Genomic DNA, 26,543 nt, shown 5'->3' with positions numbered 1-26,543 from the left:
ATGAGCTGCTGGTCTACGTGACGTGAAGCTCGTTGCGGCGGTTTCCATTATTCTGTTTCTGAGGAAAGGGCGAGAATAGAGGATAGAAGAGAGCGCTCTCCTGTTTACTATCCCCCTCTTCCTAGCGTAAAGAGTGAACGAATAGATGGAGCTTTCTTCGTTTACCCAGCGACCAAAAATTATAAAACTAAGTAGGAACTAGTAAATCTTATCGGTATAGGTTGCTTGTAAGTAACATTGAAGTTAGCTATACTCGTGCTTAGAGAGACTAAGAGACACGATTTTTGGTTTAATATTTGGGGATCTCGTATCCTAGGTAGTCGCACCGTATTGTTAAGTCGCAAGTCGCAAGTCGCAAATCGCCAGTCGCCAGTCGCCAGTCACCAGTCACCAGTCGCTTGCCAACGGACCACAACCCGAGTTAGCACGATTGAAATAGTATGGGGTAAGAGGGTAGTTGTGCTAGTAGCTGTGGCTTGGGGAGCGGAATCCCCAGACCAAGTTGGTTGAGGCTGTTTCTAGAGGTATTGGAGAGGTTTAAGTCTGAGTTCTTGGATGAACTGCAGTAGTAATAGAAGACTCCCTTGATAGAGGTAGTGTAAGTACACACTTATTATAAGCTATGAGTGGAGACGTCGATCATAAGGATGGCTGCCGGGAGGCGCCCATGGAATTATATACTCTATTGGATGATTGATAGAATCCTTGCTGGGGGACGTGGGCGTCCTTGGCCGGCTAGACCGTTGGGGAGTGGCCTTTTATCGACTTTTGTTTTTTTTTTTGCGGCTGGCCAGATGGAAATATCTCAGTCTCTGTTTAACGCCCATTGATATTACATAGAGCTTTTGATTGTATTGCTCGATTGTTTATTCATTTCTGGTGGGAAGGGGTCTTGCTGCAGTAGGTTAAGAAGCTTGTAGGTAAGGACAAGGGCCAGTTCAAACTAATCACCCCCAGACTCGATGGGCTGAAGCGCTGCCGGAGGTGCATATATGCAGCTCGAAAGTGAAAAGCTCAGGTAGGGAAGAAAAAAAGGTTGGCCTGAATAGGAGCGTGGCGTTAGATTACATATGTATGTACATAAGGTAAATAGATGTGTGGGTAGATATAGGTATGTACTCCGTAAATTCTTAAGCTCTCTTCGGGAATGGCTCTACTCTCTACTAAGAAGCTGCTTAGATCAGGTCCCCGGAGCGCGTCACCACTACTTAGGTATCTTCTTGCATAGTCACATTATACATAGTTAGTAGTTTTTTTTATTTTTTATTTTTTTATTTTTTTATATACCTATATATATTAGCTATGGCCTACTAGTTTGGGCATGGCGGGCCGTTCTGCACGTTGGATAATCCACACGATGGAACTTTGGGTTTGGTCTACGATGGTCGGTGGCTTGCTAGATCTGGGGGCGGACTGGGTAGTAGGAACCCTAGCACGTGGGTCAAAGGAGTAAGTAATATGTCTACTTCAGAATACAATGAGCACGGAGTACGGGATGAATGCACATGCAAAATATCAGTGCCGAATTTTCTAGGATTTTTTTTTAAACTAGGATCTCTTGATACAAAAGGATGTAGACCCCTTGGAGGGAGGTAAATCAAGTATCACACTTATCACACTAAACCGGGGGGGGAGAGGTAGAAAGAAGACATGCTTACCTTAGTAGATAGTTGGAGCAAGCTACGAGAATAATAAGAAAAACATGCAAAGCAAAATTGTACAGTGTCTCTGTTTCTGAAAGCACGCCTCCTCTAGGGTGTCTCTTTACCCAATTTATAAATTACGAATGTAAGATGTCAACTTGTCAAGTCCAAGGGGGAAACACGGCTAGGCGAGCTAGGCCGTGCGTATAAGTTGTAAGTAGCGAAAGAGGCCAGAACCCTGTTCGATTTCAACTTAGCACCCGTCATCCGCCCCCCCTACGAGCTCCATGCACCCAAGATCCCGGGATGCTCTTAAAATGCCTGGGCCGCCATTACTACCTATATTACGATTCATTTATTGATTCTCTATTAAAAATACATCCCGCGGCATACCCTTTGTTCTATAGTAGCACCGCAATGCGTAGACACGTATTCAGTAGATAAATATATCTAGAGTTTTTTTTCTAAGGAGGTTTTTTTTTTTCTTCCTCCTCCACTTGGGCGCCTATGTTTAATTTTCCCAATTTTGGGCTTATGGAAAGAAGTATATAAACTATGCACACGGAGTAGTGTTACTATCAAATGCAAAAGGGACTTAATCTTGATTTATATATGCATGTATAGGTAGGTATGTATCTTATTCTATCTTTGTACCTTCTTAACTAAGTAAATAGGAAGAAGAAACTTAAGCTTACGGGAAATGTAGCTGAATAATAAGAGAGACCTGAAAAAGCTCAGCTCCCTTAGTTGACCGGTGATGAGATTATGGGATGGAATTGGGGTTCTGATGACCGACAGGGGTGGTAGCCCGTCCGCAATCCCTGTTCATCCTTGTGCTTGGTTGCATTTGACAAGGACTCTGATCGCTCGGCGTATGTCCGCGATTGGGTCCCGTCAAGATGCGTGGTAGCGTGGTGGGCTAGTTCGCGTGCATTTCTTTGTTCACTCCGGCATGGCCAAGTGTTGATCAAGGCTCTGAATCTCGTTAACCCCCCCCCCTCTCCCCCTGCGGGACCAGATTAAGGTAGAGCTTGGGAAAAATAAGAAAAGGGAATATTTTCGGGATTATCAACATTACATGCTTATCATTACTTACATCGTAATTTTGTTTAGAAAGGGTCTTGTTGCATTAAGTATGTTTACAACTCTTAATAATTAAACTTTTATAAATACAGAGATTTTCTCCTCGTTCATTATGATGCATATGCATAGGTAGGTATATATTATCGTTCTATATTTTTCTTTATCATATAGCTCTTAAAGAAGTCTCTCGGCTCGGGGTCGGCTTTATTGCTTTTGCGTCTTGGCATAGATAGCAATGTTTAACTTAGGTAGGCAATTTATTTTATCTATTCAGCTCTTACATGTTAGTTAGTTTCGATGTTAGAAAGAATAAGAGTTTTGAGGCTACAGTTACTTAGGATTTAGAATGCCACCTACGTAGTAGCATCAGGTACAGGAATAAAGTTGATCTGGCACGTCCCATCTCTCTGGGGCAGATAAGAATCAAGATACATCAAATCGTGGCGGCGAACCATGATCTACCCTTAATTGGTTGGTTAGCTTAGCGAATTCAGTGCAAATTCACTTAATTAACCTAGGGGATTGTGCGCTACGTAGTAGTATGGATGGGCTTTTTGATGATTGTCGGGTATTAAAAGGGGTAAACTCCCTAACACCGAAGCATCAATCCATGAACAATAAGTATTCATATTTAGATCGTACGGAAGGGGAATCGAGAATATGTCGTGTATAATCTGCTTGGCTCTTCCCCAGTATCGATCGGACGGCTGCAAGTCTACCTGGCAATGCAGATGCTCCGCTGGCGTCACTGCAGTCTGCGTGGCATCAGAAATGGTGTCAATGCAAGCCACCACCTCTTTTCTAGATTCTCCCATGAAAGTGCGGGACGTATATATAGCATATATTATTCCTGATCTATGGTAGGATTGGCTTGCTGAAAGAGCCTCATCGGCAACACATAGACTATACTATATAGCTACCTACTCATCGTTTAAAAAACGAAAGCATTATCGACCGTCGGGGTTCGTAAAATTGGGGGTTTAAAAGAAAACAATAGATAATATCCATCTTTTTGGATAGTTACATCCATTGAACCTGTAATTATCAACTGATCATCAGCGGATGTATTTCCTAGGTTCGATCATTTTGGTCCCCAATAAATGCTTGCGTATGCCGTCTCTACAGGGGCATTCCCTGGACCTCAGCAGACTGGGTTGCACCCCATTGTTAGAGTTTAGTTGCTGTACCATGTGCGATATCAAGCTTAGTATTAGGTACGCATACAGCATTGTACATATAATATTTACATACATATCTACAGAAGGAGATTCAATGCATCGGAGCGTGGAAACCAGCCATCTTGCTAGTTTCCTTTGCTTGAGGAAAACCCCGCAATGCTGAATCCAGAATCCAACGTCTAAGGTCCAAGGGCTAAAGGATGTATCCCTCCTATATTGCCTACTTTGGAAACCCGTTGTACCGCAGTAAGGCATACACGCGCTTCATCAGTTACACCAAGAGGAGATACTCTAGATGTCTGCCAATTTTTGCTTTTTTTTCCTTGTCTCGAGGGGTAAGTAAACCACTGGCTCTGCGTCCTAAGCTAGGATTTTGCCCCCTCCCCCTAAACACGGCACAGGAGAACAGACAGATGATGTGATGGATGAGATTAGACTAAGCCTTGCCTAATTTTGGGAATTTTAAACGAGAAGTACAAGAAGAGTATTCCTTGATTTTCCTCCCTTTCGGGGCTCACCTTACAAGCTGATCAAGTCGACAAGGCTTTACTAGGCTTAGGTACCGTATCTTAGACCACATATAACATGTGCTCATCTTTATTGCCCAAGACACGAACTCAGAGGTTTGTATGTGCATGATCTGGATGGCACGGTAATACTTGTTACTTATTCCAATTTTAGCAATATGGTGCTTTCGTGTTTCGTGGTATGGAGGGAAAATAGAGGAATTTCCCTCGTGTTACTGGAGAGTGTCGCACTGTTTTCATAGTCGTTGAGGGCCTAACTTCGCTATGATGCTCCTAAATAAAAGCTGAAATAAAATATATGATTTCTTATTGGCCCGGGACCCCCAAGGATTGCGACCCTGTCCACTAACTAAATATGCCAATGTGTTAATGTGGGTAAGAATCGGAACCGATGCGAACGCCGAAAGTCACTCGCCCGAATGGGTTTCAAGCTTCGAGACCATTGTTAAAGGGATAGACAAAGTACCTAGGTAATTTCTTCTTTCCCCATAGTCAACATTCTTTAACGAAGCATGGCAAGGCGTCTAGAATAACATCGTAGGAAACGGGTAGAGCCGGTGGCGCAAACCAGTGAAATAGTAAGCCTGCGAACCTATACAGAACCTATAACTACAGATCTCTTTCAGCTGTTGTTAATGCATAGGTATCGTGCGAATCTCATCCGGAGCCGGATGTGCATCCGCATCATCAGAGTACCCTTAAGCCTTAGGTACCACTTATCAATACCTAGCTGCAGAGGGTATAGATGTATTACGGGATTCATCCGCTTCTGACCTTTGGGGGCAAGGAGTTGTGTGTAACCCATCATCTAGTAGCAAAGTAGGTCCAGAGCCTATCTGATGCAGCTATTTTTTCTTTTCTTTTCATTCCCCTTTCGAGGACCAGACTAATAAAAACAAATAATCTCGGAATGATGTACTTTTAAAGTCGCGACTTGGATTGCATGTATGTAACGATACTAATGATATTAAAACTTATAAAGCGATAGCTAAATATTTAATTCTCTCTAAATATTTAGGTTAAGGCAAAGACATAACAATTAAAGTGTTGAGATGTTAAAGGTTTCTTCTGTTGAAGGTTTTTTTAGTAAATATCCGGTCGTGTCATGTAAATGCATATATGCATATATGCATATATACATCCGTTTACTCTGATAAAAAGGCTGATAATAATTAATATTTTTATTATCGCGAGTTTTATTTAAAGGTGCCCCTTTTTCCCCCTCAATCCATATTTTAATTAGCGTACAAGTAGAAATATATTACTTTGATAGATATATTATAATAGTACGGGCTACTCCGTGACAGATATATCAAAAATATCAGATACCTATATGTTATGTAAGAGTCTAGACTCTGTTGTCTAGACTCCGTCTTCTCCATTCGGACCACGTCTGGACCTCGATCTATTCTACCGCTTATTCATCTATTTCAAGTCGTCACGATTCAATGACCGGTCTGGTAGCTACCTATGGTGCATTAGCGTAATTATTGCCATATTATTTCTTCAAAATTAAACGCCGGTTTCATTTTTCATTGACAAGTCCAATGGTCAAAAAGAGGCAGTGCTTGTTGGGAGTAACTCTCCGGAACTGGCTACATACGGGGCCTCGGCTCCGACGATGAGAATTAACCTAACTCAACTGATACCTGCTAGTTAAGGGTATAAGGGTACATTGGAGATCACGAGCCACATCATGCGACAGGAATATACATACGTGAGGATGCTTACAGGTTATTGCGGTTAAGCCAAGCCAAGCCCGACAGCATTGTGTGTTACCGTTACCGTGAAATAGTGCCACGCATTACTTCCCCGAACCGGCCGCTTTCCGAATTCGGGTCATTAACCGAAGAGGGATTCGTAAGTCTCTATTCGTAATACTAAACCGCCATACTGAACATAAATCAACGAGAAACTACGGGACCAAACACGTTGAAATAGTGGTATAACTAAGTACCTAGATAATAGCGAAACTTTTGCGCGGCGAAGTGATATTATGTACCTAACCTACCCAGATATAGAGACCATGAAATCCCTAGCTAAGATCCTCGTAACCTCGTAATAGTTATATCTATCAAGCTGATAGGACCGATCACTCCTGGTTTTGGTGCTAGCCTTCTAGGTATCTCCAAATTACAGGTCTGGTGAGATTGACACTCTAATATCCTTTTATGATAATTTTTCAGCTGCTTCCGGTCTTCAGCTCTTAACCTCGTTCGGAAAAAGAATGCGGGTCAAAGTCTACTTTTCTATCATCCCGCAGTAGGCTAATAATAGCTGGTATTATAGTCACACAAGCGGGAATTGCGTACATGGTACCATAGCACTTGTAGGGAAGAGGGAAACTTGACCACCCTGTTTCCCATCTGAATAAGCGGGAATATGCTTCATTAATACCGAAGATAGAATAAGCGTCGTGTATCCGTGTATCCATCCACGGCTCTGGGTCAGTTTGGCTGGCACACCGCATGAGCCACAGATTTATCCTGGACAAATAATTGAGCCTCATTGTAGGTGATTCGTCCATCTGTCAGAACGGTTTGGCTGCTTATGGCTTCGGTAAGGTTCCGAGAAGTTGAAGATCTGAAGTCTCCACCTCAAATTGATGCAAACCGACCCACAGACAACCGTGAAGATGGGGGAGGGGGAGGGGGAGGGGGAAAGCTTCCTATTTCGTCAGCAACGTGGATAATAATTTGATTTATACCTATATAAATATGCGAGAACTGATCTAGTATTCTGATCCATCAAAACGGGTTGTTTATCAACCCCTACCCAATGTCCCAGCTTTACCCGAAGTACGATACTCTTTGGTGGGGGTGGAATATCATAACCTTTTGATGATATTTATCTACATTATACCTAACCACTAGATGTTTAATAAAATCTGTGCGTGCGAGACAGTTTAACATCACATCTTAGATAGCTACCGTAAAAATTCCAAGTTAGGGATATCGAGTAACCCCTCACTATTTTGGATATACGGCCTGTAATAGTCATCTTTCTACGTCATACATCCATTCTACAGCATCAGATCAATGCCGTGATGAGCCAACAGTAGCATATTGTCATCGAATCGATGTTGTATATGTTGACCATTAATTTCACACCAGGCTCTAGCATAGTAACCTGTAATTTCCAGATACGTTAGGTTTCTGTTTGTATGATGGATATCGATTTCGGAGATTGTCGTGTACAAAATCTTTGCCTTGTTAGCCATATACTACGAGTAAGAAGTATATAACCAGGACAAGGAATAATATATGGAAGGTATTAAGACATTGTTGATGAATTATGATATGTTCACATAGATCTAGTTTGATGTTTGAATCGGTATGTTATACACTCTAGGTAGGTAACCAACCATACATTGACTTGGTTGGTGCTTGAATTGCGATAAACTTAGAATGTACTTTAGTCGCAAGAACTAATAGTATCTAGAAATACTCCTGTCCTTACCGTACGAAGTTTGTGGAGAATCTTAAGCCTCGGTACTCAATACAGAGGCAGCAGATGATCCATAATGTCATAAACAAGGCCATCGATATAATTTGACTACATGACATAAACCTCACGTCTTAGTTTAACTACTCGATTTAATAATTAATAAATATAAGGCTTACATGTCAAAGAGAACTGTCGTTGGATATTATAACTTACGATGTGGCGTATGGGGCGCCGCTTGATGTTACCGTATCCTTTTTCTTTTATCTAACTAAAGATACCTTTCTCCGGCATCTGGAGTTCCTTGATTATCTTGAGCATATCTCATATTCTCGACTTATGTTGCTCACACCTTATAGTAAGAACATAAAGTCGCCATTGAATAGAGTACCTACCTATTTATTTATCGCCTTTATTACTTCTAATACTTGCCTCTAGAGTAAACTGTCATGTTCCCAAGTAAGACCATGTGTCATCAGTTTAACCGCTTTCGCAGGACCTAGAGAGTAAAATCGCACTGTTGTCCACCCAGCGAAGAGTGATAACACTAGATCCTCTAATATTACAAAAAAGAAGTCCTCGTGACAAGCTCGATAATCCCGCCTAGCCCTACTAAGCGCCTATGTTCTGCTTGTCCCCTTAAATCACCTCCTAAGTTCTTCGTAGCGGCTCTGCCTAGCCACTCTTAAAATCGATGCCAGAAGAGCGAATAAGATATACCACTAATAAAAATCACAAGACCCAAATGCGCCCACCCTAAAGGTTCACAGTTTTACCGACGCTAGATATATGTTACTACACCTCAAAGATTGTAAATACTTCCCGCAAGGGATTTATCGATGCCCAACAGTATGTTACATTGTGGGTTCATGTTGCCCCTCCCCTCCCCTTCCCCTTTTTTTCCCGTACACTTCCTGCCTGTAGGTTTCTCGTTCAAGTTAATTGAAGGAGTCGATACTTGTGAAATACAACTAAAACTCTTGATCTTGGAGAGAATAAAATGCTAACTATTGTCACTCAAGTGTAACGACGCCGAGAAATTCCAAACGACCTCCAACAAGAAGTGCTCATGGGATCGGCCAAGGATGAGACAAAGGCTCCAAAATACATTCAAGGCTACGGTCGATACAGTCAAGGGTATTGTCAGTCCTCGTTCACCCTCGAGGCTTGGCTTTGGACACTGTAAAGAATGTGGTCAGTCAGTAGCGCATAAAGAAGGTCCGTCTCAATGGCCTGGAATACGCATCAGTCAGTCTTCGATCAGTCCCATTTTCAACTCCGCTGGAATCAAGATGCCGCAGGAGGTGAATGGTACACAAAGAGGAGAACTTATGGATACATCGCTACTTGAACTACAAGCGGCGTCTTTACCTTTGGACCATAAGGATGCGGCGTTATATCGTTTAAATCAGAGCGAGGTCTATGGTTACTCCTCCGCCGTATCGAACTGCTCCCTTGCTCCCAGTCCACCCATAGAGCTACCTTCCGGTAGCCCAGCTAGGACACGTCTTACAGATATGTCGCCAACAGCCTCTATTGAGTCTTCAACGTCATCTTCCAGCAATGACTCCGAACATCAATGCCCACCAGCAGATAGTCAGTGCATTGGATTTCTTGAGGGGCCTCTCAACACAGAAGCAATATCCAACACCTGGCAACCTTCCACCTTTACACAGCTATATAACATTCCATCCAGCCATCTATCCATGCCTCCGGTACCTCACGATCAAAGAGGATTTCGCGAACCACGAGGCCATCCCTTAACTATTCAGACGAATCATTTAGAACCTACTCTGGATACTCCACTTTGGGCAGGTATAGCTTGTCAAAATGCTAGCAATGCAGAAGCTATAAACACTATGAACTTATCAGCCCTCGAGAGCATGCCGTCGTCTATGTCCTCGACAGACATGCCATCGCTTCTGAATCCTGAAGCATCCACCGTCGTCTGGAAAAAGGATGACTTCCGAGATATTATGCCTGTAAACACTCTTTCCTCCCCAGACTCAGCAATTCCATCTTCGGGCACCGAGCAATCGCCAGGGTCAGATTTATCAGATTCGTCAAATGAAAGTCAGCAATGTCCCCATTGCGAGTATAGGCCTAAGGGCAAAAAAGAAAATGCCAGAGCGTATCTCAATAAGCACATATCTACTCACGGGACCCCTAGTTATAAGTGTGAGTACTGCGAAAAAGTCTACAGTCGACGAGACAACCGAGGCGTCCATATACGTAAGCATCACAGGCCCCAAGATGATTCTAGGAAAAGGCGCAAGGACTCTAATAGTTCTGAGCCAGAAGACCATAGGAGTAAGAGAGTTCTATATGACGAATCAGGCCAGGAATATTTTTAATGATGGAACGTTTTCTACCCTGTATTTAATAGTTACAAGCCTGATTTACATTGGCAATATTAACGAGATATGAATGATGAATACTCGGTTTACACCACGAGAACCGTTTTGCGAGTAATAATGCCCCCTTCGTCTACTGATCGTATGGCTCTTCGCGATCTGCTATGAATGTATACTCCCCAGATGCATGATAGATAATCGCCACCAGGCTCCTTAACACCACACTTTCGAGCGTCTAATTGAAGTATCAAGAGAATAATAGGCGTTGTGACTACCAATTCGTCAGATTTTTACCTGCCAATACCGGAAATATGCCAACAAGGAGTTTGTCCTGAATCTCGTAATTATACTAGATGCTTCAGTTACTAGATCTAGTCATTCCGTATTAGTATAGCTTCCCGCGATTCTGGGGTTTATTCTATGTTAATGCTACCGAAGTCCTATGTGATTGTCAATTTACCTTCCCGTCTGATGTATAAGTGCAGCAGGCTTCACTTCCACATTTTCAGGGGTGTTTCAGGCAAACCAGTTACACCAAGACCTGAATTCCGCCAACCTAGCTAAACTAACACAAACACGTCAAGTACTTGAGGCTCTCAAGGACTACTGCTTCACGGATGCGTCAGTACCCTTCCTTATGTACAGGCTATTAGCAGGGAGCAGATACCGCATTAGGTGGCAAGGCAGAGCCCTTGAGGGAACGCTTGGAAGGGACACAAGGCCTGGTCATGTAGGCATCTATGATTCTTGGGACTCTGATGACTCCCCAGTTAAGGGTTGCTATGCGTGTTTGTTTTTTACTAGTTCATAGACTGTCGTCTCTTCTAAACTTGACTCGTATGAACGTCGATATATAAAGGGGAGCCATTCCCGCCCTTTCCGGCGAGGAATTCCTCTAGTAGACCACATCGACAGATCTCAATATTAAAGATATTAATCTAAGTATTAATTCCTAAGTCTTTACTAAAGCTAAAAACGTTTTTATCATAAATAAAACTGATAGTGGGTTTGGACCCCGAACGACCGGTAATCATGGACAAGAACAGGTAAGTGCTGTATTGAGATATAAGCCCTGCAGCGTACATAGTGGCTCATGAGCATTCGCAGCACTAGCATCAGCACATTCGGTGGTTCTTCCAGCACCCTGAAAGCCGTGCAGCCAATCAGCGACAAATCTGCCCAATCCGAACCATCCACTCTCCTCCGGTTCGTGACAGACAGACAACCCCACGAACAAGTCGCAATGGGCATGTCATCGGAGAGGCGGATGGGTGAACAGCTGAAAGACTGGGATCGTATATGGGAGGCGGCGAGCGGCAGCGGGAAGTAAAGATATCAGATCTTCGGAAACAAACTGTTACGAACTAAACTATTAACTATGAGAGAGGATTACATTACTATGTCTGAATGGGCAGAGGTGAAGAAGTTGCTAATGTCTTCATTAATGCTTTTTATTCTCTAATAAATCTTTGGAGATCTAACATAATAAATACCTAAGGTACTAGTTAAGAAAATATTATTCAAGTTGAGTGCATTTATATTATATGTAGATGTATATGTAGATGATGCGTAAGTACCTAACCTAGGTACCTTAGGTAAGGTGTGTAGCACGAACAAGTACCTCCCCTACCTCCCCCACCTTCATATACTGATCTGATAGGGTTAGCGCATTTGTCTTATCCCGACAGGACGGCTTGTCCTATCCTATTACGAAGTACAATCCCAATAATCCACACGGAGTATCATTCTACCTAACCTAACCCTTCGGGGGTCTCCTTCGGGACCACCCTATAAAGGGGCAGAGCTACAATACCTAACCCACGGGCTCAAACTTACAGTAGCCATACCTTGCAAAGGAGAGGAATAGTCCTACAAGTTCCTATTGCCAATAGAAGACTATAACTATTGGTAGCTAATTAGATAGTCAACGGTAGTAAAAAAAAAAATCTACTTGTTAGTCTACCTATTACACATTCACGTAGCTTAATGTCTCCCGAAAGTGAGCGTTTATTGATTCAATCATAAAATCATTTATTTTTATCCTATTCGTCATCCCAAAGCCGTCGACTAATAATGATCGGCCTTGCTTGATCCCAAGGACCATTAATAGCATTTTTATACTTCTGAAGCCCAATGAGCCACCAACTGCACCCGCCCATGGCAACGACAGCGATGATAGCTGCTACCATGACACCTAGGAGCCCACTTCTCCACGGCCACACAACATCCTTTTCTTCACCTACTATTAAGCCAACTCCACCTCCAGCTCCAATCACAAGTAGTATGGAGAGCGTAACGTGATACTTCCAGCTCCGATGTCTAGCGTAGCGTCTAAAGACGGGAAACAAACCAAACACCTCGATACTGAATAATGTGAGGCTAAAAACCTGCCCGGTAGAAGGTAGGCGAGATGCTAGCACCGTAGACGCCATTAGTGCTGCGTTAGTCGATAGGGAGGCTGGGAACTTCACAGGGCCTGACGAATAATCATAGAAGAATATGTTAATCGCCAAGAGCCAGAAAGACATGGCCCAAATACTGTCAGATGACGTAGACCTAGTAAGGGACTTCAAAATAGGCGATAGACCCAAAAGGGTAAAATAAATAAGAATGGCGGATTTAACGGTACTGAGGCGAAGGTTTGCTCTCCCGTTCCGAAGAGGAGATGAGGGACGATGGCTTGGCATATCAATGGACTCGGAAGATCTCCGGCCTACATTACTTGCTTGCGAGATGCTGGACTGGAGGGAAATGGCAGAGGTGGAATGAGATTGCCGCATAGCGATTGGGTTCCCCTGGGAGCACCGCTCTGTGACAGCTAAATTCGTCACCGAGCTCGCGGCGGACTGGCTAGTTCCCCCTGCGACAATGGAACCACCTCTCCTACTAGGCTCCCGTATAGAGCGGCTGCGATTGCTGCGGCGCCGTTGTAGTACTTCGTCCTCGTCTTCCTGGCCTACCCAGAAGTCCCATAGTAGCCACCCCACGAATGTCGCAAAACTACCCCAACCTACAACGGCGACAGGAGATACGCGCTCTTGAAATATTCCGACGAAACAGACGACGAATACGATGACGGAGCATACTTGCTGCAAGATAACGGTTGAGTCGGCGACGAGGAGCCAGAATTCATAGGGCTGGAGACGCGGGTTCCGCTGCAGGTTTTCCAGGAACGTGGCCTGGTCCGTGTAGTTATCTGGGTCTGGAGATAGCTGTTAACAGCGGCGCAATGGGGTGTCGTCAGCCAAAGGGTAATTCCATACAAGACTGCTTGACCCATAATAATTTCTTCCAAGTGCGTCTCCGCCGCCTACTCCTACTCCTACTCCCAAGCTTAGAGTTCATCTTCCGAGACCGAGACTCGGGGCGGCTCTCGTTGATTCCGTTGGGCTCGAAGCCTGATTGTCGTCGCGAGGGTCGTACTGCATTGAAAGCGTCCTCGGGAGCTAGGTGAGAACGATCAGTTCGTTGCGAATGAAATTCGATAGGTAAAGTGGCGGCGCGTGTTAATCCAGGTTGAGGTCCATCTCGTTCGTGCCTTGGTACCTCTGTTGTGGTAGACGAGTCTAGATTGGAAGGATGAGACATCTCTAACTATATCCGCGGCCAATTGATGGGGTGATGTTTGATTATGAGGCTACAGAGCGGGCTATTCTACAGCCTCGCCATAGTATACATGCTGCGATGCTGCGATGCTGCGAAGGACGATGTTGTAATATGACCACATAAGTTGTATAGGTGGTAGCTTAGGTAGGTAGGCTTGTGGGAAGGATGGATAAGCGTTTGCGACCCCGGATAAGCAAATTCTTGGTGGAACCTTATGCACGGACTAGCCAACCAGTAGCTACCTACATAAGGTAGGTACCTAACCGCAACTAAATAATCACCGGCAATGCCGAGACCCGTTATAGAAAGCAGTCTCTGTCACCAACAAATACATTAATTTCTCCCAATCCCTAACTTTCACACCATAGGATAGACATTCACTGAAATTTTATAGCCTATCCATCTATACCATGTCATATCTATCTATAGTAAAGGATTTTAAGCCGATGCTAATCTAGCGTTTCTCTTTATAAGTTGCTTATCCACGTGATATATAGTTAATATCATGTCTCTGACATGCATACTAGTAAAAGAGTTTAAGTCACAATAGCCCACACATGAAAATCGTCATATAACTATAACGTATATGGCTAAGTGAAGTTAGAAGTAGGACAAGAAGTAAAAAAAAAAAATTTAAAAAAAAAAAAAAAAACCTGCTACTGACAATGTTATTATAGAAAATCTGGCGTAGGGCTGGGTCCTGTAGATTTTAGTAGCTAGCTAGATCTAAGCTACCCCTTATAGTTCGCGCTGCACCTTCCAATATAGTCCTTAGCTCTCGGCTGTCTTAAAGGATGAGGGAACTGACACGGCTATCGTACTTAAGCTACTTGAGCTACTATAAACTCTAATTACACGATACGAGACATCTAGCCCTTAAACTTGATAGATATATCGTGTGGTACCAAAACATGCCCTGTACTAGTAAAAAGCGGATGTCTCCGCGGAGCACATTACGCTTAACTTCATCTTTCTTAGTGATCTAACATGTCGTGTTCAGGAGATCATCTTTTAGATTCGTCCGGAGCTCGATGCTAGACAAGGATACTAAGACTACATAGGACTATCAATCCGAATTCCGATGTTTATTCAACGTGATTTAAGCTCATGTCTAGGCATCCAAGAAATTTATTACTTGAGGTATTTCGCTGGCATTTGTTGGTTTCTATAGCCTATCACATGTGGTGGAATATAATAAGATAAAGGATACACAAATATTCACATGCTAGGTGCATGTGTGGCATCAAACAAAATATCTCTGCTGTCCTACCTGTCGTATTACTTACTTGCGTAAGTAAGAGCCTGTATGAGAGAGTATTATCAGATTGAAGCCTCATTCGTTTAGTTAGCTACCATAGCCAAAAAAAAAAAAAGCCGATACCTTTTTCACAATGCCGAGAGTCTAGACGTGGCTATAAATGGAATCCAGCCTCCACCTAGTAGGTACATGGATACTTAAATCGACCCTTATGTAAGGTCTCCACTTGACTTTTACCGGATTCGGTCGCCGCTTAAAGGTCATTGGCCCAGGGGGGGAATAGCTTAAAGCACATAAGGCGTGGACGGGTGGACCTCTTGGGAAATAGGCTATGCAACTGCTGTGCCTCCGTAACTGGATGTTAGGTAAACTTTTATGTTGGATGCGTTGATCTGATCTTCCTGATTTTCCTGATTTTCCGAATCCTATCGTGAATTGCTAGTAAGCCCGATGGGTATATCGGTAGCTACGAATATGACGCGGGATGTGTCTGTATGTTTACGTGTGTGGTTGGGAAAGGTTTAGCGAGGCGCAGCCTTCCTCTGCCGTCATAACCAATTATCGATTTATCATCCTAGCGTTGATCAATGATGGTTGATCTCAAGAAACAAAAGAATTCAAATGCAAAGATCTATTATAGAAGCTCACATGTTACATGTTTTACACTTACAGTTACAATCATAGAAAACTAATACCAAAGGTGATTTGGTGCGACATACTAACGAACTTGCCCATGCTTGTAGAACCCTGTACTAAAGATATGGAACGTCGAGAATACATAGTATGAGCAAAGTCTCCTGCTCCATCAGCGGAATAATACACTGAACACTGTACCTACACTACACAAGGGGGGGAAGTGTGGAAATGCGGACGAGCAGCTTTAACCGCATATTAATAAATTGATCTACCATTGTTAGTCGCTAAACCCCAACTCCTACACCTCTAATAGGCATGGATCTCTTTCATGCCACTAGCTGGTAACTGCCAAACTGGTACCCATTCGATGTTGTATCACTTACAAAAAGAGAGGTCAAACCTCCATTTCTTCTTTTCCATTGAATTTACGTCCGAGTTGCCGGCGTGTGACCACCAAAACCTGTCAAGCGTTCAAGCGTTTAATAAAGCTTGGATCAAAAGCCCATGGTCAATTCGTATATCCTCCCATTATTTTAAGTCACCCCACTACATAGTACCAGATAAAACGACGTGCTACAAATCTCCTCATTCTAGCTCGGCGTTCCTTACATATTTGAAGCCCTCTGCCGTCAGCAACCTGGTCGCCAAGAAAAACCCCAAACCTACCTGTAGCTTCAGCTATCCACCTACCCGCCGACGTATCACCCTACCCCTACAGAATTACGACGATTTCATCACTGCTACCGCATCGACAACGTTGTCGCAGTAGTTGCTTAGACGAAGAAGGTATGTTATCCTTGAATACTGTTTCGCTCATGTTTTAAGTTATTTTCTTCTTCTAGAATACTTATTCTTTCGCATTTCTCACCATTTACGCTTGTTGACTTTACCGTGTAGATCAAAAGCTTCAACATACTCAATTCATCTTAAAAATAAGGAAAATAAGGAAAATCAGTAACCCACCATGAAAGGATCTACACCTGCATTGTTTATCTGCGCCTTCGCAACATGGGCTCTCGCAGCACCTGTAGCTACGCTTGAGAAGACCTCGCATGTCGTCGCATCAACCCACATGCAGCAGACAGCAAAACAAACGGATTTTCTATCGAGAACAGCCCTCTTCTTTTCCTCCATTACACCCTCACGAATATCAATTGAGAAGCACAACAACGTCGTCGTCGCAGAGGATGGCCAACGCGTCCAATTACCAGAAAACCTCGCCGGGGCTAAATCTTGGGAAACTCCTCACGTTCTCGCATTTCTTACATCATTAACCCGCCCGAAGAAGCAATCACCATTCCCCGAGTCAAGTATCATAAGAGAGGAGACTCGCGGAAATATGATGGAAGCCGAGCCACAGGAAACCATTGTGGAGCTTGAAACTAAAGCAGAGCGTGAATCGTGGACGTATCTTCCCTACGTATCTCAAGACAAAGTCTTGCGTTTCCGTTGCGTGCGTAAGGCTGCAGACACAATGGTACTTGCACTTCCCGTTGCCGCCACGGTCATGATCCTCATGGCTATCTTTTCGAGAGCGCTTCGACACAGGTATAGCACACTCACACCTAGAAATTTATTTACTTCTGTAACTAACTTTGGTATAGGGTTTGCACTCTCCGGACATTCAAGAAGCGGGAGATCCGTCTTGACGATAAAGAAATGGCATCCCCTGACCAATCCTCAAGACAGATTCACATGCCAGGTGCGTATACGTCAGTCTACTCCGACGACGGAGTCAAGTCATAACATTGCCGATGATGAAAGTCAAAAGATACGGGGGTCAGGGGGTTTGCTTTTATTTTATTTTATGATACCATAACCGGGTCTTGGCGTTCAGGAATCTGAGCTGGCATGCTCTAGGGTATTGAGACTTGTTTCATCAAGGGAGCTGATTACGATGTCACTGCGACAATGCACTATCAGATCGATTCGCGTCGGGCGTGAATAATATGAGTTGGCAAAGTTCGGGTACCGAGGAGTGTTCGAAAATCTCGGTCATGCGGTAGACAACACCTAGATGGTCATTCAAGCCGTCTCAAAGGACAATGGACACTGTACAAATACCTAGGAGAATAGCCAGAATTTGGTATAGATGAAGTAGATTCATCAATTGAGAAGAGAAATCCACGCAATGAGCTTCGTCACACCATGGAATGGCGGGAGTCTAGAACCATTGACCACCGGTAACACCATGTCTCATTGTGCCTCCACATACGATGCTGTTCTTACTAAGTCTGCACGTTATTAGTGAATCTCCAAATTGGTCCCGGTGACTTGAAAGGCCTGGGTTTAGACCAGATGGTAATACACGTAGTCAGAATTATCCTATGGACCCGTTGAATAGCATGTGTAAAGGTACAGAATAGGTAAGAAATTGACCATCATAGCCCATCGACATGCGACTCCATGCGACTCATGCGACTCATCTTGATTTTAAATACCGATTTGTACGCATGCATACCTATGGAACTTGTTCTACATGACGGATGGATACTTCGCCATCTTCATCGTCGGAGCGGTTCGTGCGGATACCTGCACGCAAGCGTGAGGCTATCCAATTGGCATTCCCGGCGATACTATAAGAATGCCGAATATCATGATCTGGAAACGCCACCAGTAAGAGGCGCAGGCACCAAACCAGTAGTGTTGCATAGGAAGATTTTTGATTGGGGAGTTGACGTCTCCTCGAATACATTAATGCAGCTGAAGCATGCAATGATCCACGACATATACCGTACAATTACTACCTTTCTAACGATAAGTGGCTCAAGGTGAATATTTCTCCTGTGCTTCTGTGCTACTCGTTCACAACTTCAGGCTGCAAAGTTGACACGCGATCGCCGCGAACACTTTGCAACATTACAAAAGCTGAGGTCAGCTCTACTATGTATATAATTCAGGTCGCCACGCGATAGGATACAGTTCGAAAGCCCGTGATGTTTATTGGATAAGTCAACTGAAGGGCTGAGACCGCCATTTCAACACCCTTGATCCTACTCATATGTACATTAGCATTGCTTTGTTGTATATGTAATGCTGTGATATAGCTTAGGTACCTACATATGCCCACATTAGCCTACATACATACATGCATACATACATAGGTAGACATACCTAAGCACGTACATATACGCGAAGCTGTAGTGATGCGACGATCGAGGATAAAGCGCATAATATATAGCCATACGTAGAATGATTCCGGTCAAGAATAACACACGAGACCATTTTATTGCGGGTTGTTGACAACTTCGCCACTGCTTATTGGATCTTAATTTTTTTTTACTACCAGGTAGGTACGCAGCAGCTTGGCCCCCAATATGGTAATATAGGATGGGTCTTCCTGGACTTCGCAGCTTAGCGACAGCAACTAGCCGTTGGAGGGTGGAAGGGTGGAAGGTTGTTGGGTCTAGGCTGGTTTAGGGCTGCACCTATGCCCGTGTTTTTGAACTTGGAAGCATCTCACGGGATGAACGTTTTCTTCGTACTACAAGGTATCATGTAACTAATGCTAAGCTGCATATGTACGGGCGGAGTACTAACAAACTTCTTTTTCGAGGCAGGTACACCACCACGCCTTCTCTACGCAGACGTAGACGGAGACGGAGACGGACAAGGCCAGACAAGCAAGGCACTCATGCACCTCGCACATTCCTTTTCCAACTAGGTTAGGTAGGGATATTAAACAATAGCTTTGTCTCAGCTTTTACTTTTACGTTCCTAAAACCTTCTCTCCTTCTTTCCCTTGTCTTTTTATTTTTTCGTCTTTCACAATACGAGATCACAATATACTTCTATCAAACCCAACCTAAAATTAGACAAATTAAATCTTAAGTTTCACTAAAACATAATAAATTCAGCTTGGGCCAAGACCGACCTCAACTTTAGGCCACTATTCGGTGACAGATACCCCGCAATCTTATAACTACCTACCTAACAACGGGAGCGCTTCGGGGGATTCCGCCTGTTTAAGTTGCACGCGCGTCTATCCGCCATCTGCGTCTGCCCGACATGTCTTTAAACGTCGGCGACAGCGCACGACGCGGTCGTACGCCTTCTCCAGCACGTGCTGATGAAGGTTATGACCGCCGTCGCGGCCGTGAAAGTTCCCCGTCTCTTCTTGACGCAGTGCGCATGCCCTCTCCACCTGCTGGATATAGCTACGATGACACAACACCTCGCCGTTCATACCGCCCAGCTTCACCTACAGACGAGTCCAGTTATTACCGCGCTAGCCGCGACTCTATCACATCGGAAGATGACCGACGCTATTCAAGGCGAAGCGAAGAGCGCGTGTCCAAAGGCGACAAGGATATAGTAGAAGCCGCTCAGGATGCACTGCGACGAGGCGCCGATACCTTACTTCCGGCGAAATACACAAACAGGTTGCGCGAGTCAGAGAGCGAAAAAGAGCGGAGAAAGGAACTCAAGAAAGAAAAATTAGAAGATGACTTAGCCTATGGTAGTGTCGTGTCTCCCCCGACAACTACGAAATACTCTGGCGGCCATTCTCCATCACCTTCTGGCGGTGCCGGCTATTCTGGGCCCGGTCGGTGGGAAGAGGACAGGTCAGGAGATAAGTTCAGATATCCCCGCGGGGACGCGGTGTATACGCCACCGGGTTCAGACAGGCCGGATAAACAACGACAGCGTGATTCTTATGGACTGGACATTAGGTCTTCGAGTGCGAGAATTGTTGCTGCCGAACCCGGCTTGGGTAATCGCAGAGATCACTCATCCAAGCCACCTACTGGGCGGATGTCTACCTTGACTGTTAATACGGGGCACCATGCTGCCTCACTCTCTCTGTCAAGCGCACCGCCATCACCACTATTAGAGTCTTACTATGGCACTTATCAGTCCATGTCCCCGATGCCATCACCGCTGCTCCTTGCTTCGGATGACCCCAGAAGAAACTCGGACCTAATTGAACCTCTTTCGCCGGGTCTTTCTGATGAAGGCAACGAGAAGAAGCGTCGTCGTGCCCGTTTCCATGACCCTGTTGACGATGCGGCACGCCTAGCTAAAGCTCTCAGGGGTGATCACCTACCTCCTGATACAGAGCCACTGATTGAAATTTTACCTGGAATGACGCATGAGCAGATTATGGAGCTGCGTGTCGAGTACAAGCGACTCGTTAAGACCGGTCCCGAACGTAAGGGTGTTAACGTTGCTAAGCATATCCGCGTTCGCCTAAAGGATGAGGAGCCCATCCTAATGAAGGCATGCTACACTGTCGCGCTCGGAAAATGGGAGTCGGAGGCGTACTGGGCCAACTTTTGGTACCATGGTGATAAGACGCGGCGCGAGTTGTTAATTGAGAGTCTGATGGGGCGCTCTAACTACGAAATCGCAAAGATTAAGGAGGCGTTCTCAGATAAGAAATACAGAGATTCACTGACGCTATGCATGAAAACCGAGCTGAAGGAGGACAAATTCAAGCGTGCGGTACTCACAGCACTAGAAGAGAAGCGGATGGATGATGTGGATGAATACGGACGGCGGCTTCCTATCAATCACGAAATGGTGCAGGACGACGTTGAAGCTCTATATAAAGCCGTTCGTAGCGACAGAGGTGGAGAATCTGCCATGATCCAAATAGTTATCTCAAGAAGCGATAATCACTTGAGAGAAGTCCTCAGGCTCTATGAGAAGGTTGTTGGTGGTAATTTCGCTAGGGACGCGCTGAAGAAGAGCGGAAATCTCGTGGTAAGTACTTGAGTTTTGATACCCTGGTCAGAGAATAGGCTGCTAAACAAATCAATATAGGGCGAGCTCCTAGCTCATGTCCTCAATGGAATTATTAACAAGCCCGTCCGCGACGCACTCCTTCTCCATCACGCCCTCACCGCTTCTAGGAAGGATCAACTACGTCGGGAACTCCTCATCTCTCGTCTCGTTCGCTTCCATTGGGACCGCCACCATATGGCAGCTATTAAGAAGGCCTATCGCGAACGCTACGGCGAAGAGCTAGCTGATGCCGTAAAGGAGGGAACTAGCGGTGGCTGGGGGTCATTCTGCCAGCAGTTAGTTGTCACTCGCATGCCCGACGATGTAAAGAGCTTCGAGAAAGTTGAGGCTGTGAGGGAGATCAAGCGATCGGATCGAGAGAAAGAAGAGAGGATTAGGGAGAAAGAACGTGAGATGGACCGCGAAAGCGAGAAGGAAAGGGAGCGAGAGGAGAGACATAGACGAAAGGAGAAGGAGAGGGAGAGGGAGAGGGAAAGGGAGAAGGATAGAGAGAGGAGGAGAGAGAAAGAGAGAAGCGAAGGATTGCTTGTTGTTAAGGACCACAAGCACAGAGACGGAAGTCGCAGTCGAGAGAGGAGCAGAAGCCGGGCACGGGAGTAAAGAGAGTTTTGGACGAGCCAAATATCAGTTGATTAATGAGGTCAAGTCATGTACAGTCGAGCTGCTGTGATATAGAATGATTGGATGAAGACGAAGACTAACGAAGATTGCGTGGAAAGACATGATGGGGTTCTACTTAATATTGTAACAATGTCATATATATAAGAGGTATATATTGATAAACCATAAGAAGTAGGTACTTTATATAGAAGAGCCCGATATAAACCTGATATGACAAGATATTGTTGTATGCCCTAAGTAATTTTGCTCTTTTTCTAGGGCTCGTACGATCTGTCCGGTGCCGGGAGGGTTTAATGTACAGTAGAGCCAATGGAAAGTAGAGCGTAAAAAAAGCAAGGGGTAAGTCACCAATTAGGTACGACTCCAAAAGTAGACGGATTGCCGGGAAAATCCTATTCGACGGTTGCGTGTAGTAGTCGACTAGATGACGCCCGGTGTGATGGCTGTGCTATGATGAAGAATTGGTGTAATGAAGAGCATTGTTGTAGTACTAAGGTAGGTACCTAGGCATATATGTACCTAGGTACCTAAGGTATCGAGTAATCCCCTATAACCGCCATCCACGCTTTTGTATCAGCTTTAGTAGTTGGCATGAAAATACCATAAACCATAGTAGTTACCTTGTAAATAGTAATAATTAAAGTCAGCGTAGCCACTCTCCTCTTTCCTTATACACTAGTGACTACCTAGGTACTTAAGAAATAATGCTACTGCTATACATACCGTATCTAGGAACGCAGCCACCTTGTTGCAGCTCGCCCCTTTCCTAACGCTCAGATGAGGATCCCACTTGCAACTTCTTTATAAGGTAGTTTAGAACTACTAGGTTATAAGCCCTGACTAGCTACCTAGGTAGGTGATTTCTATGATATATCCCGGAATAGTTTCTTTAGAATATACCCCCCCCCATTTCACAGTGTCTTGTCAATCCTACCGTAATACTCATCCTAGATTCAATATCGATCAAAAATGATGCGTCTTCTCAACTCGGTCTCAGCGCAATATGGAGATATCCAGCGCGTTTTCCAGAAGTTACAAGACGATATGCAGCACTTTAGCACTCGTCTGGATCAGACGAATGCTCGGTTCGATTACTTCGATGCTCGTATATACCAACTAAGCGCCGACATATATGTTCACATGGAAGTTTCGTAAGTATCAAGAGTATCCAAGTTCATAGTGATTGGTAATTGGTAATTGATATTTCTCGTCACTAATTAATTTACTATAGCGACGCTATTTCTGCTTCTCTTACAAAAGAGGATAGTACTCAAGATATAGCATCTACCACAAGGGGAGAGGTGCAGGATCGGATCCGCAACTCTCATTACACAAAGAAAGACTGCCTTGAGGATGTATGCGTCTACAACTGGGCGATGGATCTTGCTTCGCTCTGTCGAATTTTCGGAATCAAGGACGAAATTCAGCATATGAGACATATTTACCACTGCCTCGACACTGGTCTGCAATCACTCGTCTCGGTCCCCAGTCCTGCGGTTAGCTTTGGCGACTATATCAACCACATTGTAGATCACACTCGTGCCTGGCGATCTATCCTGCTGGAAGAACAAGAGGAACAGCTAACCGACGGCACCTGTCGTGCTGACAACGATGAAGAAACGCACAGTGGAAATGTCAGCGATGGCTTACACTCGCAAGGTAACTGGTGAGATATGGCATTAGGCATGGGCTTCAACATTAAGTACCTACATTTGTTAGACGCCGTGGTAGACAAGATATTGAAGGCTTTAAAGCAGCTTGTAATGCAAGGCTAAGTCTGAACATAACGTAAAGACAGATATAATATAAAGTAGGTAGCCAAAGCTTTTCCAATGAGCAAAGTTTTATAAAAATTAGTTGGCAACAATAAGTTACCTAACATAGTATTAACCCCCTTTTAATACAAGCGCTTATACACCCGATGGTGTTAAGACCCCCTTTATAGGATACCAATACCACAATATCCACACCATCGACGCCATAACATAGAAATACAAGACCATCTGTACTACCGAGAACTGTATACTTCCTGGCTGTATCCTATCCAGTGGATTCGTCTTCTCGTTCTGTAGAACACCCCGATCCTTATCCATATCCATGGCCGCATTTCCACGCCACGGTACCCTCACCCGGAAGTCATCTAGAATCTGCTCAGCCGTGATCTTAGCGCCGGCCAACGCGATCGGGACTCCAGTGCCGGGGTGCGTGCTGGCACCTACGAAGTACGCATTTGCCAGGCCCTTGGCACGTGTACCAGGTCGGAACGCTAGCACGTTGAAGAATCCGTGGCCTAGACCTAGGATCGATCCCTTGTCTAGGTTGAACATGTCTTCCCACGCGGCTGGGTCATTGACGATCTCGTGCGTGATGAACTTATCAAGAGACTCGCATCCCGTACGTGCGGATACCGTCGATAGGACGGCCCGCCGCGCTCTGTCTACTAGTGCTTCCCAGTCCTGATCTCGTGGCAAGCCCGCGCTCTTTGGTTCCGCGAAGCCTTTCGACTCTGGTAGATGACCGACGGGGACGAGCACAACTACCGAGTCCCGATCCTTGGGAGCTGCGCTGGCGTCGATCCGACTAGGTACATTGACATAAAAGCTTGGTTCTTTTGGTAACGACTGCCGGTCAAAGATGGCGTCGAAAGATTCCCGGTACTCGTCCGCGAGGAAGATATTATGTGTTTGAAGTTCCGGGACGACCCGGTCTAGGCTCCAATAGAACGATATCGAGCTGCACGAGCCGTCCTTCTTTCTCAAAGACTTGCCGTAGCTCTGCATGCTTGGTGTCTGTGGGAATAAATTCGAGTAAGCGTAGACAAGATCCGCATTTACGACAACTATATCCGCCTCCAGAACCTCGCCCGTTTCCAATTGTACCCCTCGCGCCGTTTTCCCGTCAGGACTCACAAGGACTTGCTGGACAGGCGTGTTAAGTCGATACTCAACTCCCAACCTCTCGCCAACCCTCACAAGAGCCGCTAGTACGGCATGGAAGCCTCCGCGCGGGTACCAGATACCCTCAGCAAGTTCTGTATACTGGAGCAGCGAGTACGTGGCTGGGGCATCAAAGGGTGACATTCCCATATACATAGTCGCGAACGTGAAGACGCGCCTTAGCCTCTCGGACCAGAAGTACTTACGCGCGCGGCCCCAGACTCTATGCAGAGGGTGCAGCTTCAATCCCGTGAGCACAAAGTGCGGGACTATCAAATTCCAGAAACTTGTGAAGTTCCTATGCAACACCTCACTAACACTAAGCTCGTAGTGCTGGTGAGCCTCGCGCAGCCAGTCCAGGTACCTATAGAATCCATCTTTACCCTCCCAGCGCTCGATCTGGGTCTTCATGCGCGCGAGGTCCGTTGACAATTCGAAGCTCTCGCCATCCGCGAACCATACTTTGTAGTTGGTTGGGCAACGAAGTAGCTCTACATCCTCGGCCTCGAGTGACGTGTCTAGGTCACGGAACGCCTCTTGGAAGAGCTTAGGAAGCAGTAAGAGGGACGGTCCCTGGTCGAAGCGATGTCCCTCATGGAATATCAGGCTGCACCTCCCGCCGGTGAACGAGTTCTTCTCTAGTACAGTTACAGAAAACCCGGCTTTCGCTAACCGGGCTGCTGTCGCGATGCCACCGGCACCGGCTCCTGGGACTACGTTAGTGAAGGTAGTTGTATGATGTATGCAGTGTACTAACCGACAACAATCGCTTTCTTCCTACTTATCTTAGACATATCTCTTGTCCGACGCAGTGTTCAACCAGCATAAGTATCTCAAGTACCCAATTAATGCGGACAGTGATAGACCGGTATCTGTATCCAAGTTGATTCGGAAGATGAGCCAACAAATTCCATAAACCGTAACCAGAAATAAGCCAAATATCAGGTACCCAAAGATATTAGAATAATATATAGACGTAAACGATTCACTTGCCCAGTGCCTCTGAGACAAATATAATAAAATATCACACGTCGTCTCCTAGCTAAACTCCAACTGGCGATTCGATATAATAACCCAACCCAACATCCCGGGACAGATGGTGCATCCAGACGATCCGCTCGGCAATCTCGTGTCAAAGAGGCGCAGCGTAGCCCGCGATCTCAATACGTTATTATTATCGTTCGCATCGTCCAGGGGAATGCTGGCCGCGCTAAGAAAAAAAATTACACCGAGTCGCTTATGTATAAAAAGCGTTGGATTCGACATAATGATTCATCATTAGATAGAGAGAGACATTTCCTAGCGTAATCGATAAATCCGTCTTTACCTTATTTTCGTACAACATATCTAATACCTATATGCCAAGTTTTGAGTTTCGGCGCGAGTCGGTGAGATGGAATGGAAGCTTAGTTGAGTCCGGCTGATATTTGATATAAATTAACAAGTATATTATAACTTAAAATTTCGAATAACCTGTGAAGTCGTCACGAGGAATTATCCCACTTTCGT

The 26,543-nt window shown here is 44.9% G+C and overlaps 4 protein-coding genes across 4 annotated transcripts; 2 read left to right on the top strand and 2 right to left on the bottom strand.

The window, feature by feature from the left end:
* Nucleotides 1-12,271: 12,271 nt before the first annotated feature.
* Nucleotides 12,272-13,817, bottom strand: GL218_02354 (Phosphatidylinositol N-acetylglucosaminyltransferase GPI2 subunit; the record flags this gene model as incomplete). The annotated part of the gene is made up of 2 exons (XM_033578866.1): nucleotides 12,272-13,431; nucleotides 13,493-13,817. The coding sequence occupies 2 exons, from the start codon at nucleotides 13,815-13,817 to the stop codon at nucleotides 12,272-12,274; spliced, it is 1,485 nt and encodes a 494-aa protein (XP_033439007.1).
* A 2,876-nt stretch (nucleotides 13,818-16,693) lies between these two features.
* GL218_02353 (uncharacterized protein) lies at nucleotides 16,694-17,475 on the top strand (the record flags this gene model as incomplete). Its single annotated transcript, XM_033578865.1, has 2 exons — nucleotides 16,694-17,277; nucleotides 17,334-17,475. The coding sequence occupies 2 exons, from the start codon at nucleotides 16,694-16,696 to the stop codon at nucleotides 17,473-17,475; spliced, it is 726 nt and encodes a 241-aa protein (XP_033438071.1).
* Nucleotides 17,476-19,737: 2,262 nt separating this feature from the next.
* GL218_02352 (Annexin A7) lies at nucleotides 19,738-22,077 on the top strand (the record flags this gene model as incomplete). Its single annotated transcript, XM_033578864.1, has 2 exons — nucleotides 19,738-21,435; nucleotides 21,496-22,077. 2 exons carry the CDS (start codon nucleotides 19,738-19,740, stop codon nucleotides 22,075-22,077), a joined length of 2,280 nt encoding a protein of 759 aa, XP_033438070.1.
* Nucleotides 22,078-24,008: 1,931 nt separating this feature from the next.
* On the bottom strand, nucleotides 24,009-25,828 carry GL218_02351 (Phytoene desaturase; the record flags this gene model as incomplete). Its single annotated transcript, XM_033578863.1, has 2 exons — nucleotides 24,009-25,741; nucleotides 25,792-25,828. The coding sequence occupies 2 exons, from the start codon at nucleotides 25,826-25,828 to the stop codon at nucleotides 24,009-24,011; spliced, it is 1,770 nt and encodes a 589-aa protein (XP_033439004.1).
* Between the last annotated feature and the right edge of the window lie 715 nt (nucleotides 25,829-26,543).

This window comes from Daldinia childiae (genome assembly GCF_008694065.1).
Source record: "Daldinia childiae strain JS-1345 chromosome Unknown Scaffold2, whole genome shotgun sequence".
Taxonomy (NCBI): domain Eukaryota; kingdom Fungi; phylum Ascomycota; class Sordariomycetes; order Xylariales; family Hypoxylaceae; genus Daldinia; species Daldinia childiae.
Note: the sequence above shows the minus strand (reverse complement) of the source record. Positions and strands in the feature narration are given on the sequence as shown.